The sequence below is a fragment of the Capricornis sumatraensis genome, chromosome 1, assembly GCF_032405125.1.
Source record: "Capricornis sumatraensis isolate serow.1 chromosome 1, serow.2, whole genome shotgun sequence".
NCBI classification, from domain to species: domain Eukaryota; kingdom Metazoa; phylum Chordata; class Mammalia; order Artiodactyla; family Bovidae; genus Capricornis; species Capricornis sumatraensis.
This window is the reverse complement of record NC_091069.1, coordinates 12960184-12978592: the sequence shown is the minus strand read 5'-3', so window position 1 is coordinate 12978592 and position 18409 is coordinate 12960184. Positions and strand designations below refer to the sequence as shown.

Genomic DNA, 18409 nt, shown 5'->3' with positions numbered 1-18409 from the left:
GCCTGAACAGTATGAAAAGGCAGAAAGTGAAGAGGAACTAGAAAGCCTCTTGATGAAATGAAAGAGGAGAGCAAAAAAGTTGGCTTTAAGCTCAACATTCAGAAAACGAAGATCACGGCATCTGGTCCCATCACTTCATGGCAAATAGATGGGGAACAGTAGAAACAGTGTCAGACTTTATTTTGGGGGGCTCCAAAATCACTGCAGATGGTGACTGCAGCCATGAAATTAAAAGACGCTTACTCCTTGGAAGAAAAGTTATGACCAACCTAGATACCATATTCAAAAGCAGAGACATTACTTTGCCAACAAAGGTCCATCTATTCAAGGCTATGGTTTTTCCTGTAGTCATGTATGGATGTGAGAGTTGGACCGTGAAGAAGGCTGAGCGCTGAAGAACTGATGGTTTTGAACTGTGGTGTTGGAGAAGACTCCTGAGAGTCCCTTGGACTGCAAGGAGATCCAACCAGTCCATTCTGAAGGAGATCAGCCCTGGGATTTCTTTGGAAGGAATGATGCTAAAGCTGAAACTCCAGTACTTTGGCCACCGCATGTGAAGAGTTGACTCATTGGAAAAGACTCTGATGCTGGGAGAGATTGGGGGCAGGAGGAGAAGGGGATGACAGATGGTGAGATGGCTGGATGGCCTCACTGACAAAATAGATGTGAATCTGAGTGAACTCCAGGAGTTGGTGATGGACAGGGAGGCCTGGCATGCTGTGATTCATGTGGTCGCACAGAGTCAGACATGACTGAGCAACTGAACTGAACTGAAGATATAATCATTAGGTAGAAAGGTGTTAGGGAAAAAAAATGGATAGTCACACAGTTTAAAATACCCACCATTGCTGCTGCTGCTGCTAAGTTGCTTCAGTCATGTCTGACCCTGTGTGACCCCATAGACAGCAGCCCACCAGGTTCCCCCATCCCTGGGATTCTCCAGGCAAGAACACTGGAGTGGGTTGCCATTTCCTTCTCCAATGCATGAAAGTGAAAAGTGAAAGTGAAGTCGCTCAGTCATGTCCGACTCTTAGCGACCCCGTGGACTGCAGCCTACCAGGCTCCTCTGTCCATGGGATTTTCCAGGCAAGAGTACTGGGGTGGGTTGCCATTGCCTTCTCCGATATCCACCACTGACTTCTTACTAATTATAAAAGAGAAACTTTGCATCTACATTGAAATATCTGCTGGTCTACCTTAACAAAGTAATCAAAATTGCTTGAACAATAGTGGACCTGACCCTCTGTCTCTATGGATACAATGCAACCAGAGGTACACAATATCTCCCTTGTAGTATTCTGATCAAATGTTAAATATAAATCTAATCATGTGCAAACAATTAGATGATGTTAAACATTCAGCAAAGCAACTGACCTGGACTCTGCAATGTCAGGAAAAGTGAACAAACCAAAAATAGAAAATGTAGGAGGGGGCATGTTTTCCCATTATTAAAAGAGACAAAAGAAATAAAACCATCAAATGCAACACATTTACCTTGATTGGGGACTAGATTGAAAAAACTGGACCTCAGGTTGGATATCATGTAGGATCTGTGTTTATTTTCTCTTATACAATTATTATTATGGGGTTTGTGGAAGATGCCTGCTGAAGTATTTAAAGGCAAAGGGCATGTTTTCTTCAACTTACTTTCAGATAGTTCGCCAAAAAATAAATAGTAGAAATTTATAGAAAGGGATAAAACAAGTGTGGCCAAAATGTTAACAATCTGTGGACCTACATGAAGGATAGATAAGAGTTCATTGCTATCTTCTCTCCATTTTTATGTGAATTTGAAATTTTTCAACCTAAAACTTTGGAAGGAAAAGTATAAGTTAGATCATGCTCTTCCACTGCTAAGACCTGTGCAATGACCCAAGGCTTCCTACTGCACTCAGAGAAATAGCCAAAGCCTTGTCACAGCCACCAGATCCTATGTGATCTGGCCCCTAGCTTTCTGCCTTCACATATTGTTGTTTGCTCTCTAATGTACTCCTGCATGGAAACACTGATCTCTGGTGTTCATTAAATAAACATGGATTGTTCCTACCTCAGGATCTTTGAATTGACCATTTTCACTGTCTGAAATGCTTTCCCTCAGACACTTGGACATAGCTACACTTCTGTTTCTCTCCATGTTCAGGCTTTAATGAAATGACACTCAAAACCCATGACCTTTTCATCTTGAGTACACAAATAGCCCACATTTCCCAGCTTTTCTTATATTTAAGCGTGGTCATGTAACTGAGCTCTAGTCAAAAGAATGTGGGTAGAAAGGATACACACCACTTTTCAGCCTGATCCATTCAAGTCTCCTCACCTGCAACCCTCTCTCTTAACCCAAGTACTAGCTGAAGAGATGCCCCTGAGGAAATAGAGGGGGTAGAGCTGCAAGAAAGAGGAATCCTGGGACCCTGAAGGACTGCATGGAAGTCACATTCACATTGGACTTTGTATCAACAAGAAGTAAACTTTTATTGTGGAAATAAAAGATAATAGGTGTAATTCCCTGATGGCTCAGTAGTAAAGAATTTGCCTGCCAATGCAGGAGACCCAGGTTCGATCCCTGGGTCAGGTAGATCCCCTGGAGAAGGAAATGGAAACCCACTGCAGTATTCTTGCCTGGGAAATCTCATGGACAGAGAAGCCTGGTGGGCTACAATCCGTGGGGTTGCAAAAGGGCTGCACATGACTTAAACACAAAAATAAATAAATAAATAATAGTACATCCCTCAGTGTGCTATTGTAGAGACTGAAAGCAATGATGACCAGAGAGCAATCAGCACAAAACCTCAGAATGCACTCAATGCATATTATGTGTGGTAGTGAAAGATAAGTGTATGAAATTATGAGAAAATAATATCTGATAAGCATTAAAAGTCCCTCAATTGGTAATGTCTTAATCGTTAAGAATTATGCAAAGTTGGCCAAAGAGTACTAAGTTTCAGTTAACAAAGTGAACTCACTCAGTCATGTCTGATTCTTTGCGATCCTGTGGACTATAGCCTACCAGTCTCCTCCATCCATGGGATTCTCCAGGCAAGAATACTGGAGTGGGTTATTTCCTTCTCCAGGGGATCTTCCTGACCCGGGGATCGAACCTGGGTCTCCTGCATTGCAGGCAGATGCTTTACCCTCTGAGTCACCAGGGAAGCCCAAGTTTCAGTTATGTCAACAAATAAATTACTGACATCTAATGTAGAGCATGGTGACTAAAGTTAATGATACTGTCTTGCATACTTGAAATCTGCTAAGAAGGTAAATCTTAAGTGTTCTCACCACACACACATACACATAAACACACACAGACAAAAAAAGTAATTATATGAGGTGATGAATGTTAATTAGCTTGATTGTGGTGATCATTTCACAACATACACATATATCACAACATCAAATAATACAACTTAAATATACAGTTTGTATTTGTCAAGTATAACTCAATAAAGCTAAAAAAAAAATGTGCATCTTAGATCAGTCTCCTAAGGCAATAGAAATAAAAGCAAGAATAAACAAATGAGACCTAATCAAACTTAAAGCCTTCTCACAGAATGTGCTGTGTGCTAAGTCAGCTTCAGTCATGTCTATGTGACCCTATGGACCATAGCCCACCAGGCTCCTCTGTCCATGGAAGTCTCCAGGCAAGAATACTGGAGTGGGCTGCCATTTCCTTCTCCAGGGGATCTTCCTGACCCAGGGATCAAACCAGCATCTCTTATGTCTCCTGCTTTGGCAGGCATATTCTTTACCACTAGTACCACCCGGGAGGCCCTCTCACAGAAATTAAGTCCTTGTCAGTCACATCTTTGGCATTTTCTCCCAGCTGCCATAAACAAAACGAAAGACAACCTATGGACTGGGAGAAAATGCCAATGATGTGATTGACAAGGGCTTAATTTCCAAAATATACAAACATTTCATACAACTCAACAATAGCTACAACAACAAAAAACAACTCAATAAAAAAATGGGCAGAATTCCTAAACAGACCTTTCTTCAATGAAGACATATAGACACATATAGACACATGAAAAGATGCTCAATGTGGCTAATTACTAGAGAAATGCAAATCAAAACTATAATGAGATACCACTTCACAACAGTGAGATGGAGTCATCACGGATATTCACAGGTGTAGTTTCTGCATAACAAAGTAGAGGAAGTGTGGAATTTAGGAGCAAGACATGCTTAAATTTGAACTTAGCTGCAGTACTTCCAAACTATATGACTTTGGGCAAGTTAGCTGGTGAGATTGAGTCTCATTTCCCTCATTTGTTAAAACAAGGGTACTCACCCATGGTGGATTCATGTCAATGTATGGCAAAAACCAATACAGTATTATAAAGTAAAATAAAGTAAAAATAAAAAGTTTAATAAATAAATAAATAACGTTTTTTTCCCCAGTGTAAAAAAATAAATAAATAAATAAATAAAAAATAAAACAAGGGTACTGCACTTGAAGAGCTGTATATAAAATGCCACATAATTGTTTAATACGTGGTTATTACTATGTGAACAGATTCTCATTCTTGCACTTATGTAATTCTCCAGTCAACACTCTCTGGTACACAAGTACTAAAAAACCCACGTTATAAATAACAAACCTAAAATTCAGAGAGGCTAAGAGTTTGCCCCAAATCACAACTAATTGGCTAACTAGAGCCCAGGAATCTGCACTCTCAAGATCCTTTCCACGGTACCACACATCATTCCTCCATCCCAGGGACAGCCCCAGGTCCAAGCCTTCTCTAGTTATCTACCTCCACACCCTTCGAAATCATCATAATAATAAGCCATTAACTATCAAAGATTCGAAGAAACTTGTCACCCCAGAATCCTGAGTTTCCATAGTCTTTACTCTTCTCCCAACCCTTCCTTCTTAATGAGCTCCCTGGGGGTGGTAGATTGGTAGATGGAATGACTGTGTGTCTCCTTGGGGTGAAGTTATGTAGAGGACAATCACCTCCTTTTGGGTCCCCACTCTTACTCATCATTGGAGTATATCTTCAGAGGCCAGTGATGGTAGCTAAGGAGGGGAGACAGCCTTGGGTCCCAGATGTCTGGGGCTACACTGAAAGATTACTTCTCTAAAGGGAGAGGGAGAGGTGTCTGAGATGACAACCACACTCACAACAACTCTCAGGGTCTAGTGAGTCCCATCAGCTCCTGCATAAAGCCTGGAAATTTTATTTCCTCACTTGATATGGGAGCTCTACTGACCTCCCCACCTCCATCTTCCTCTCCTAATCACCAAGGCCAATGAGACTGAAGAGAAAATGCCTGGACTCATTAACGGCCACCCCGAAGATCATCATCCCTTTTCTGAGTAAGTAGCCATTATATTCAACCTCGTCACTATACCTAAATTCTACCAATTCTCATGTATTAGAAACTGAGAGATCATCTTGCAAAATACCCTCTTTTTACAAGGACATAATATGAGGCTCAGCATGGCTGAGACTACAAACCAGTTCCAATGGTCTCCACACTTCTCTATTTCTCCTTCCCCATTTATATAAACACAAAAAGGATTTGTTCTTGGTGGGTAAGACCCCAAGGAAAGAAGCTCTGTACTTAAGGTGGGTTAGATGTAACTGCCCTGATGCTGTCAAGTAGAACCCAGCAACTGTTGGCCCAGCCTAGCCCCTGGTTGTCCCCAAAACCAGGGCTGCTGAGGTCAAGACTGCAGATGCTATGGCCTCTGAGCATCTTCAGAATAGCATGGGCCATAAGTTGACCCATGAGACTAGTAAGGGGATATTGAGCAGTGTAGTATAGCAGTGTTAGTCGCTCAGTCGTGTCCGACTTTGCGACCCCACGAACTGTAGCCCACCAGGCTCCTCTGTCCATGGGATTCTCCAGGCAAGAATACTGGAGTGGATTGCCATTCCCTTCTCCAGAGGCTCTTCCTGACCCAAGGCTTGAACCCAGGATTGAGGTATTGGGTGAATCACTCCTTTCTGAGCCTCAAGTTCTCCTTACATAAAGCGAGCATGTTGTTTTCAAATACGTCTTCCTAATATTTCTTGAAGTAATGCAGTGAATAAAACACTAGATAAAAGAATTTCTCCAATAAAAGGGGAAGACATCTAGAGTCTCTCCCATTCAGAATTCTGTTCAGCTTCTCAGCCCCTCCTGGCATGGCCTCTGAGTCCCCCAAGAAAGCACAGTTCAGAAACCTATGAATTGCGTAACTTCTTCAGATCATTTTCATCAGCAGCAACCTAAAATTTTACAAATATGCCCCAGAAATTTACAGTCTAAAAGGAAATACTTGGCCATCACATGGAGAGCTTCAGCCGTGCCAACCAGTAGTTCAAAAAGGTGACTATAGATGGTGGAATGATGCCAAGTCCTACTGGGTAAGGTTTGGAAGAGACTGGGGAGAATTTCACCCAGAGAATAAGCCTGGGGACATGTTGCTATTTTCAAACATCAGAATGGCTATAGTGGTTCTTCTGAGCCCCTTGGCTGGCATGCAGTGAAAATGTGCTGAGTGGATTATGAATCGTGAAGCAAACCAGGGAGGAAAAGCATAGCTAACATCACTAGCTAAGAGTAAAGTCAGCTAACAGAGGATGCTGGTACTGCCAGGCCTAGTGGAATCCTTGGCTCTGGCATTTCAATCCAAGACATAGATGTAATCCAGTTTTGTTTACAAAGGATCAAGGGACACAGTTTAGGAGGTCGTGGGCACTGTTTACTGGCAATGCTGCAGTTGGATAACCTGGCGTCTGTGTTCCTGATGGGTTCATGCTCCAAGAAGTAGAAGGAAGAGAAGTCCCCTGAGTTCAAGTTAAGACTTGATACAGTATTCTTTTCCTATGATACAGTATTCATAGAGTTCAGATGCAAAAGTGTAAATTAACCACACACCTCAGTTCATATTGCCAACACTGGGCCGCATTCTTATTTTATTTGCTTCCTCAATCACACATGAATTTACATACCAACGCCCCACTCCTCCTGCCCTCATCCATGGTGACATGCTTAATGTTTAACTTTGTGTATAGACAGACTTTCTGATTTGTTGCATTTTAAAATATTTTAAGTTATAGCATGTGATATTTTGATATACATTATGAAATGACTATCACAGTGTTGCATTTTTAATGTATATAAACCATTTTGTGTTATAGATCTCATTTATTGTCTTACTTTTTCACTCAGATTATGTTTTCAAAATATACCAGTGTTGCTATCAATACTTCTCATCAGTTGCTTCTCAACAGCCGCACTGGGGACTTCCTTAGTGGTATAGTGGTTAAGACTTCACCTTTCAATGCAGGGGACACAGGTTTGACCCCTGATGGGGGAACTAAGATCCCACATGCCCCATGGCCTGGCCAATAAATAAAATTAAATAAACAGGTGCATTGTACCCCTCAGTACTCTTTTGTCACATTTGCCATCCCAGTGATGGACACCCAGATTGCCATGAGCTCCCCATGACCATTAATGAATGTACAAGAATATCTTCATCCATAAGCTTTTATCTGCCTGGATGGAAATTTCTCTGGGATATCCGTGTAGGAGCAGGATTACTGTATCATGAAATGTTCTTGAAACTTTGGTATAATTTACCTTAAAACCATTTGGGGCTGAGGTTTTTTGAGAGGAAAATGGTTTTGATTACCATTTCTACTTTTTCAGTGAATTAATACCCTGTTTCCCTGGAAAGACCAATTTAGTCCTAGGTATGCACCCTGTTGTTCTTTCCTCACCTCCTTAGCACTTACCTGCCTTCCAATGACCACTTCAATCTCCTCCCCCTAAACACACTAGCCCCCTTACCTTCTGCCTGGCTCCCTCTAGACTGCATCCACTATTTTTTAGCTGTACCCACTTTGGTACAGAATACTAAAAAGAAATATTAATAGTAGTATAAATAATATTTGCATAGAACCTTGTAGATTTTACTCAGTCATGTCTGACTCTTTGCAACCCCATGGACTATAGTCCACTGGGCTCCTCTGCCCATGGGACTTGAGTGTAGATCTCAAACACTTTTCAAATACGCCATCTTTTTTTTATAACAATATCTTTTTTATTATGGTAAGATATATATAGCATAAAATGGCCATTTTAACCATTTTTAAGTGTGCAGTTTAGTGGTATTCAATACACTCATAATGTTGTACAACCTCACCACTATCAAATATGCCATCTTACTTGAACTGAATAATAAACTTCTAGAAATGATGTTTTATTTTTCCCATTTTCAGGTGAGAAAATAGATGGAAACATAGAAATATTCCCAGGGGAAGTAGCAAGTATCTGAACCAGAACCAATTCCCAAATCACCAAATTTTCCCATCAACTCTCCTGATCCCTGGAGACTAGTCTCCAAGTTGCTAGTGTAAAACCCACAGTCTTGCAAGGGATGATGTATCTTGTTCAACCTGTCAGGATTCACTATGCAGCTACGATTAGCCAAGTCCTATGCAAGTCACTGAAAACAATGGGGAGTGAAACAGACTTGAACCCTGCCTTGGTAGTGCTTTCATCATAAAACTTTCCAGGTGGTGTCCGTGTCCTAGTGGTCCCTTTAATTTGGACCAAGCACTAAGTATCTCAGAGAGAAAGGAAATGCTTCAGGAAACAATGCTACTGTATGCACCTATGTGTTAGTGTATTAAACGAGAAATTAAAAGTCTGAGTTCTCCTAAGCAGGGCGGTGATCTTTGTTCAAGATCACTAAGCATCAAAAATGTATCATTAGTACTTCTGTTTGCTTTTGACCCTTCAAAAGGATCAGAAAGATTCTGAGGACACAAGGCACACAGGACGTGCCATGCATGCACACTAAATCACCTCAGTCATGTCCGACTCTTGGTGGCCCCACGGACCGTAGCCAGTCAGGCTCCTCTGGCTATGGGGATTCTCCAGGCAAGAATACTGGACTGGGTTGCCACACCCTCCTCCAGGGGATTTTCCCAATCCAAGGATCAAACCCATGCCTCTTATGTCTCCTGCATTGACAGATGGGTTCCTTACCACTAGCACCACCTGGGAAGCCCACAGGATGTGGACTTCCTCTAACTCAAAATCTGCATCTCTAACTCTACCCCCCCCCCACCTTTTTCTGGGAGTATTTGAGCACCACTTGTAGGCTTTCCGTTCTGCTGTTTTCTCTGAAGATAATCCTGTCCCTGGGAAGGGTGGACACAGGGAGTGCATGCTCTGTAACTCAGTGGTCCCAGTATCGATCCAGATGCCGCTGGCTGCTTCAGACTCTATGTCCCAATCAGTTCTGGTCTTGCTCCCTTTTAACTGAGTTCCAACCTGGTAGATAGATGACTAGGGCATCGATTCCTACCAGACTGGAGCCTCGGCTCAGTGTCCCCTGTTCTTGCCTTTGGGGGACAGAAACGACCTATTCCTGAGGCTCAGCACCTTCCTAATCAGGTCACTGTTTTTTGCCAGAATGCTGCATCTCCTCACATTTCCATGGCCCACACTACCACCCTTCAGATGCTTCTTGCCTGTAAGAGCACTTGCCTCTTAGTTCCTCTATTTCTTCTTTGATGTCCATCCACCTGCCTAAATCACCAAATTCAATGTTGGTTAAATAGGCTCCCTCTGCCAGAAACATTCCTCCAATTTGCCATTCACCCTTGACAGATCCCCACACTGATGAAACTGGGTGTCCATCACCAGAATCATCTGGCCAAGAGGCAGCTGAAGATTAGCATACTGATTAATAACTGAGGCCAGACACAGCAAAATGATATCTTAGATACAGCTTTGGAAATCAAGCAAACTGATCCTTCTGAACACTTTTTTTAGGCCTTTACCATTTACCCAAAGAAGATGGATATTACAAGTTTTATCTTTTGGACAAGGAACAGGAATTGAAGCATTCTGTTCAAGATGAGTCAGACACAAAGTTGGAATTGAAATCAAGGTATGCCAAGACCAACCATATGAAGTTGTATCATAGAATATATGGTGGTCTGCATGAATGACTCCCTTCATGGGGTGCACAAGCTGGGATAAATTATGCAATATCTCCTCTACCAGACTGAAGACCCCAAGCCACACAACACACATCTAATATTCCTTTATATTTTTTATTTGCAGGAGATCAATGATGAGGGGAAACCAGAGCCACATCACTGAATTCCTCCTTCTGGGACTGACCAGTGACCCCACACAGCAGGTGTGGCTCTTTGCCAGCTTCCTGGCCATGTACCTGGTCAATGTGGGAGGCAACTCGGTCATCATGGCAGCCATCCGGGGGGATGCCCACCTCCACACCCCCATGTACTTCTTCCTCTCTAACCTGTCCCTGGTGGACATCTGCTTTACAACTGTCATTGCACCACAAATGTTAGTGAACATACTGACTCAGAGAAAGGCCATCCTCTTCGCCCAGTGTCTGGCCCAGATGTATTTCTTTGTGGCCTTTGGGATCACTGACAGCTTCCTCCTGGCTGCCATGGCCTTGGACCGCTACATGGCCATCTGCCACCCACTACATTACACCACCACCATGAACCCCAGACGCTGCTTCCAGCTCGTGACAGCGTCCTGGCTGGTGTCCCACCTCCACTCCCTCACCCACACCATCCTTATGGCCCGCCTCTCCTTCTGTGGGCCCAACGTCATCCACCACTTCTTCTGTGACGTCCAGCCTCTGCTGACGCTCTCCTGCTCTGACACCTCTGTCAATGAGCTCTTGGCCTTCACAGAGGGCTCCTTGGTGATCATGAGTCCCTTCATCTTCATTACTGTCTCTTATGTCTATATCACCCGTGCTGTTCTGAGAGTCCCTTCCGGGAGAGGCAGGTACAAGGTCTTCTCCACCTGTGGGTCCCACCTCACAGTTGTGGCACTATTCTATGGAACTATAATATCTGTGTACATCCGCCCCTCATCTACCTACTCAGTGACGAAGGACCGTGTGATCACTGTCATCTATACGGTAGTTATCCCCATGCTGAACCCTTTTATCTATAGCCTTAGGAACAAGGACATGAAACAGGCTATGAAAAAACTGATGAGGAAGACCGATTAGCATAACTTCTAGAGGTACACCTCAGCATTCATTCATTCAAAACAAACTTATGAAACAGGGGCTTCCCTGGTGGTCAACAGTGGCCAAGACTCTGAACTCCCAAAGCAGGGGACCCAGGTTCAATCCCTGGTCAGAGAACTAGAACCCACATGCCATAACTAAGACCTTGTGCAGCCAAATATAAATAAATAAATACTTTTTAAAAAGAATTTATGAAATACCTGCTCTGTGCTAGGAATTATATTCAGTTGCAAAATGGCAAAATATGAAAATATTGCAAGGATAAATCCATGGTAGCTGCTGTCTTCAAAATTAAGCACAGCTCAGTAAGGGAAAGGAGACACCGGCAATACAAGATTATTATACTTTTGGTAAAAACAAGTAAGGCATGAGTATTGGTGACCCACTCTACTACACACACAGTTTCCTTCTTTTTCTTTCATAGTCTCAAGCTCTTGTGTGACAGGACATGACCAGGACTGGGCAATACGTGTCCTGATGGAAAGCAAGAAGAAACTTCCTGAGTCAGGTGTTTTAAATGTTAGTTACAAAGGCCAACTCACAGATCTTCTCTTATCTCTTTGAAACAGTCCCTCAGAGCTACCTAAGAGGATGCCTCCCAGGCTTAAGTTCTCAGTACCCTAGCTAGTGGTGAAGAATCCATCTGCCAATACAGGAGATGCAAGAGATGTGGGTTCAACCCCTAGGTCAGGAAAATCTCCTGGAGAAGGAAATGGCAACCCATTCCAGTATTTTGTCCAGAAAATTCCACAGACAGAGGAGCCTGGTGGGTTACAGTCCACAGGGTCGCAAAGAATAGGACACAGCTGAGCAACTGAGCACACACATACACATTTCTTCCCAATAAGCATAATTCTCAACTTTGGGGTTGTGCGTCTTCCTTTTTTCAGTAAACAGCACAAGCCATGCTTATACAGGCTTCTCCTAGCCAATGATTAAGCATGCCAGGGGTACGAAGGCAGGCTTATCTCCAAGAATTACAGGGCTCTTCTGGTGGATAATTTTGATTCTAGGACACCCTCCCCACCACTCAACCCTGCACTGGCCTAGTCAAAACCTTCTTGGCGCTTTGCTGCAGTCTGAGACTCTTCCTATCCCATCCTTTTTTATCCTCTCCTTTCTTCCACAGGTCTCAAGGCTTGAAAGCTCTCTCTGATTTCCCCTGCCACCTTCTCAACAAATATTTCACACACCAAATCCCGCCTTGGCATCTGCTTCTCAGAAGACCCAAACTAAGGCATTAACCAATACCTTGCAAACAATTCTGCTTGTATCTACAAGTAGATACCCTATGGAAAGTTGAACAGGCACACCAGGAGATTGTACAAGAATTCGTGAGTGCAGACATTCCAAATGGAATAAATTGATGTTCTGACCTCATTTATTGTGCTTTTCCTGTCTCACCTATGAAACAATATAACAACTTAATATGAAAGAAACAAGGAGGAAAATTCCAGTTCTCTAGCCTTTTCTGCTAAAATAATAAAGGTTAGGCTGTCACTAAAATATCAGTAGTAGAACAAAGGAATGATAAATGATTGTTTTTGTGGAGTTGTTCTCTTTAGAGGATGATAGTCTGAAAGTTTTTCCAATTTCTCTGCAGAAAAGTTTTTCAAGAAAAAGTGAACAACAGAAAATGTCATTTTCCCCTCATTTTTTAATGATAAAAAGAGGAATTCTATTTGAGATGAAGAACCTTTTGGGGATAAATGCCAAAAACCTGGCAACAAACTCCAATGTCCATTAAGATTGGAGTGGAGGGACTTCCCTGGTGTCCAGTGGTTAAGAGTCCGTGCTTCCACTGCAGGAGGCACATGTTTGATCCCTGGTCTGGTAACTAAGATTGCACATGTCACATGGCTTGGCCAAAAAAAGAAAAAAAGATCAAAATGGATAATATAGTACAATCACACAATAGAATTAGAGTCCACACTCCCTTAGCTGCAGTTCTAAAATTCAACTGAATCACTGTGCTGTACAGCAGAAATTAACACAACATTATAAATCAACTTTACTTCTATTTTAAAAAAAAAGAATGAACTGTAGCTACAAGCACTAATATAAATGAGAAAGTACTAATATAAACAGTTCAGAAAGAAAGAAGTGAAAGAAGCAAAATGATTCCAGTCATGCGAAAGACAAAAATAGGGAAACAATACACAATTTATGCATATGCGCAGAGTTGCTGCTATGTGTGTGTGTGTGTGTTTGTGTGTGTACGTTCAGTACTGTCTGACTCTGCCATCCCATGGACTGTAGCCCACCAAGCTCCTCTGTCCACGGAATTTTCCCATCAAGGACCCTGGAGCAGGTTGCCATTTTCTACTCTAGCATAGCAAAACTATAAGAAAACCAATCCTATATAGTTTATAAACTCTTTTTCATATATGATGTATTTCACAATTTTAAAAATATAAAGAAAATCCTGTATACAGAAGTGTCTCTATTACTTAGCAGATTTTTACAAATGAGCTTTATCTCTACCCTTTGGAGTCACAGGGAACAACCTGTTCTATGTATTGAACTGTAGAAATTTGAAGACAATGATTGTGTGGCCCACACTTCATCAAATCTCTTCAGTTTCATTTATTGTTTATTTTCTGGGACATGATAGGTGTTCTTTATAAGGATTTGGGTTAGAGCGTGTGAACTCCACAGTAGGTTAGGGTTTGGGGCAGTGCAGTCCTCTCCCTTCTGTGTCCAGGGGAAGGGCATCAGGTAGAGTGCTATCAGTATCCCCAGGCCTGGTCAGTCTGACACTGCCAAGACTCAGGACTCCAGGGCCGCAAGGGGACAGCTGAGAGGCTGGACTTTTGCCCCATCTTGTCTCTAACTAAGAGATCAGGGAGTGAGTCCCAGGAGATACTCCATATGAAAAGCCCACAGCTCTGCCTAGCCCCTGTGCCTGAGGACAGACTGCTCCAGCCCTGGGTCTTTAGTCTGTGCTGCTGTTACAAGGAATGAAGAAAACTGAGGTCCTAGCCAGTCCTCTGTAGGAGAAGACAGGTAGGCAAACCAAACAAGTAAAGCAGACCCAACACCTGGTGATGGTGACGAGATCTGAGGATGGTCAGAATTTCCAGGTAAGACCTGAGTGGTAGAGGTGAGAGACATTGGTCAACACACACACACACACACACACATCTCCTCCCCTATTCCTTATTGCCCCTTCCTTACTCTTAGCCAAATACTTCCCTGGTGGCTCAGACAATAAAATATCTGCCTGCAATGTGAGAGACCTGGGTTCAATACCTAGATTGGGAAGATCCCCTGGAGAAGAGAACAGCTATCCACTCCAGTATTCTGGCCTGGAGAATTCCATGGACAGAGGAACTGCCAGGATATAGTCCACAGGGTTGCAAAGAGTTGGACCCAACTGAGCAACTTTCACTCAAATACAATCTGGCTCTCTTATCCATCATGAGCAGGACTTAATATTCATGACCCTCTAGAGAGTCTGGCCTAGAGTCAGTGTAGATTAGTGATCCCCAAGCCCCTGCAGAGGCCAAGACATTGTAGCTGTAATAACAGTGCTCAGGACCCCTACATGATGCCTAGACAGTCCACTCACAGCTCACTCTACCCTGAGTGACTTTCAGAATCATTCTATGCCACCACCCAAAGACAGTAACAATCCCCACACCCACTGATAGTTCAGGAAGCCATAGTCCATCTTCTTAACTTCAGTCCCGGAATGATGTGAAGTAGGCTTATTTAGGTTCATTTCACAACTGAGGTTCTTATAAGTTAAATGTTTTCCACCAAGGGGTCTGCCCATGTCACAGTGGATGCTTTGTTACGGTACTCCTAGGTCAGACCATTGCCACCCAAGGTGATGATAACACTGTTGACAGTAGCATGTACAATTCCATATATGAAACTTTACAGGTTTCAAAGCCGAACTTCTCACAAACCACAACCAAGTTCAATTTGCCCAGGACTGAAGGAGTTTCCTGGAAGTGGGATGTTTTATTTTGAAAGCAGGAAAGTCCTGGACAAACATAGAGGACTAGTTGGTTGCCCCAGAAAGCATCCTCCTTTTGTTAACTCCATCAAGAAAAAACAATATCAGAGGAAGCTGTATTTGAGGATCATTTGATATGAACCATTGTTCTAGCCTGGGGGCAATCCTTATCTAATTCAGTCCTGACAACAGTGTTGTTAATTATCCTCTTTGCACAGATACAGAAATTGAGGCCAGAAAGACTGAGAAAACTTGTTCAAGGTTACAGCTCACAGGGGGGATGGTGGAAAATAAAGGTTTGTCAGACCCAGAAGGGATAACCACATCAAAGAGCATGACAGTGGCCTGGCTGACATTGCCTGTTTGTGTGCTCATCTTCCCACACCATCCAAATGCAGAAACTCTCATCGTAAATTTTATATCACAGGTCCTGAGAAAACCTTTAAGTGATCCTAGGGTTTTGATATTCTCAACTGTCCTGTATGGTAGGTTGATGTCCATATCTTACAGATGAAGAAAATGAAACTCACAGATAGTAAATAAGTCCCAAAAATATAAGATTCAGTGAGGGTTTACAGTGGGGAGGCATGTCCTCTAATATTTTCTGGTGTATCAGGACACCAGGCTCCATTTTATCTACTACTGATTCTACAATATTAGTAACTATTATCACAGTTTATTGAAGACCTATTCTGTGCTACTGCTTTGAATATGTCATCTCATTGATGAGCTACAGTAAGTATACAAAGTATGCACATAATTTACAGATGAGGAAACTGAAGCAAAAAGAAAATAGGATGTGGAGTTTGCAAAGGATTACACAGCCAGAAAAGAAGTCCATCCAGTCTATAGGACATCAAAGCCAACATTCCCAAGGACTGAAGATGTTGACAGTGTTGATGATAACTCTTGTTTGTCAAATGCCTTTGAGCTTATAAAGTAATTTCATCCACATTAGCTTATTTGATGAATCTTCAAAAGAAAAAGGATATTCCCATCATATGAAGAATATCTGAGTGACAGTTATGATCTTTCTATATAATTAGTATCCCTTCTCTACTCCTCAACAAAACACACATACAGGAGACAGAGAGAGAAAGAGAGAGGACTATCCTTAAGAATTTTCTAGTGGCTCAGAGGTTAAAGCATCTGCCTCCAATGCCAGAGACCTGGGTTCGATCCCTGGGTCGGGAAGATCCCCTGGAGAAGGAAATGGCAACCCACTCCAGTATTCTTGCTTGGAAAATCCCATGGACAGAGGAGCCTGGTGGGCTACAGTCCACAGGGTTACAAAGCATCGGACACAACTGAGTGACTTCACTTTCACTTTCATGATATCTTTCTCAAATTTCACAAGCCTGTGAAACTGATAGCTTTCCTATTTGAAAAAATAGGCATGGACTAAGACTTGGGAATTTTCTTCCCAGCTAATCTCCAGTTCAACCCTCAACCAGAAAGTCTACAGGACAACCTAGAATACAACTGAAATGCACAATCTCCCAAGAAATCTCCCAATCACTGTGCTTAGTTCTCACATCTGGACATGTTTACATGCCCACCAGCAACAGAAACCTATACATCTCTGTGACCTTTGAAAAAAACACAGAAAACAGACAAAGGCTTTGAATGATATACGTTTTTTGAAGCAATATTTTCCTTGTATTTTTCTCCTTTAAATAAGCATTACAAATGAAACCAGCATCTCTGACTTCCTGCTCCTGGGCTTCTCTCAGCACCCAGAGCAGCAGCCTCTCCTGTTCGGGCTCTTCCTGGCCGTGTACCTGGTCACCGTGCTGGGGAACCTGCTCGTCGTCCTGGCCATCAGCTCTGACCCCCGCCTCCACACCCCCATGTACTTCTTCCTGGCCAACCTGTCCTTCACTGACACCTGCTTCTCCTGCACCATCGTCCCCAAGGTGCTGCTCAACATCCACACACAGCACCACGCCATCTCCCACACTGGGTGCCTCGTGCAGATGTTCTTCTTCATGGAATTGGCCCTGCTGGACGACTTCCTGCTGGCTGTGATGGCCTATGACCGCTACGTGGCCATCTGCCTTCCTCTCCACTACACCACCATCATGGGGCCCCAGCGCTGCCTGCTGCTGGTCACCGCATCCTGGCTCAGCTCCCACCTCCTGGCCTTCTCCCTCTGTCTCCTCATGTCTCAGTTCTCCTTCTGCACCTCCCATGCCATCCCACACTTCTTCTGTGACCTTCTCCCACTCCTCAAACTTGCCTGCTCAGACACTCACATCTTTCAGCTCATGATGTTTGCAGAAGCAGCCCTCTCAGGGGTGGTCCCTCTCACCTGTGTCCTGGTCTCTTATGCCCACATCATCCACACCATCCTCAGGATCCCCTCTGCTGGGGGGAGGCACAAAGTCTTCTCTACCTGTGGCTCTCACCTGACAGTGGTCACTCTCTTCTATGGGACACTCTTTCTGGTGTATTTCCAGCCCTCGTCCTCCTACTCAGCAGACACTGGGATGGCAACATCTGTGGTGTACACAATGGTCACCCCCATGCTAAACCCTTTTATCTACAGCCTGAGGAACAGCGACATGAAAGGAGCTTTGTGCAGATTCTTCAGCTGGGGAAAATGCTCTACTCTGTAAAATGTCCTGAACCAGATTAGGAGCTCAGGTTCTGTGACATGCCTTCTTTGTGGATGTCTTTGTTGTCATTTTGAAAAACTCAGATTCAATTAGGCTGACGCTCAGCATCACAAGCAGGTTTTAAAGATGGAGAATGCCTGACCTGCAGGACTGGAATACGATCAACTGGCCAAGGACAGAGATAAAGCCTGGAAGAGGAATGACCAGAAATCCCTGCAAGGTGACTTGATTACTGGATATAGGTGACCAAGCAGATTCAAACCAGAGAGTGGGAATCATCAAAAGATGGTATCAGGCAAAATACAGGTTCTTGGAGGAAGCCCAAGTACCAGTTCAGTCTATAGCTAACCTGTGCATTCAGCTACAAAAAATGCTGACAATATCTGGAAGGGTCAAGTGCCTGAGCTTCAGAGACCACTACCAAGCCCATATTGGAAAACAAAGGGATTCAACCACACAGTGAGAAAACTGAACCAGAAGACATACTCTTTGCTGGGAATAAGTGAGGAAGACTGATTCTAGGAGAGGAAATCTGGAACACGTAGATGGTGACTGGTCCAAAATCAAATACTTGGGATTAGAACTAAGTCTGTGACAGTGAGTAACTGTGAGTTATTGGACAGATTCATTATTTACCTCTGAAACTCTGACTTATTTTGCTTTTCTGTACATCAGAAAAAAATATTACAGCAAATTTGTAAGACACAAAAATAGAAAAAGAAACATTCATTATCCTTTTGTCTTTTACTTTGATGAGAAAATATTACACATACAATTATGTAACTTTTT

General features: G+C 43.0%; 2 protein-coding genes across 2 annotated transcripts; both read left to right on the top strand.

Annotated features, from left to right (window-relative positions):
* The first annotated feature begins 10087 nt into the window (after nucleotides 1-10087).
* On the top strand, nucleotides 10088-11017 carry LOC138081441 (olfactory receptor 1L6-like). Its single transcript, XM_068974588.1, has one exon. The coding sequence runs from the start codon at nucleotides 10088-10090 to the stop codon at nucleotides 11015-11017; it is 930 nt and encodes a 309-aa protein (XP_068830689.1).
* A 3087-nt stretch (nucleotides 11018-14104) lies between these two features.
* LOC138074228 (olfactory receptor 1f45-like) lies at nucleotides 14105-17620 on the top strand. The gene is made up of 2 exons (XM_068966302.1): nucleotides 14105-14121; nucleotides 16684-17620. The coding sequence occupies exons 1-2, from the start codon at nucleotides 14105-14107 to the stop codon at nucleotides 17618-17620; spliced, it is 954 nt and encodes a 317-aa protein (XP_068822403.1).
* The last annotated feature ends 789 nt before the right edge of the window (nucleotides 17621-18409 follow it).

What these genes read in the sequence shown, in the direction of transcription:
- LOC138081441 (XM_068974588.1), top strand. Translation starts at nt 10,088, where the DNA reads ATGATGAGGGGAAACCAGAGCCACATCACTGAATTCCTCCTTCTGGGA.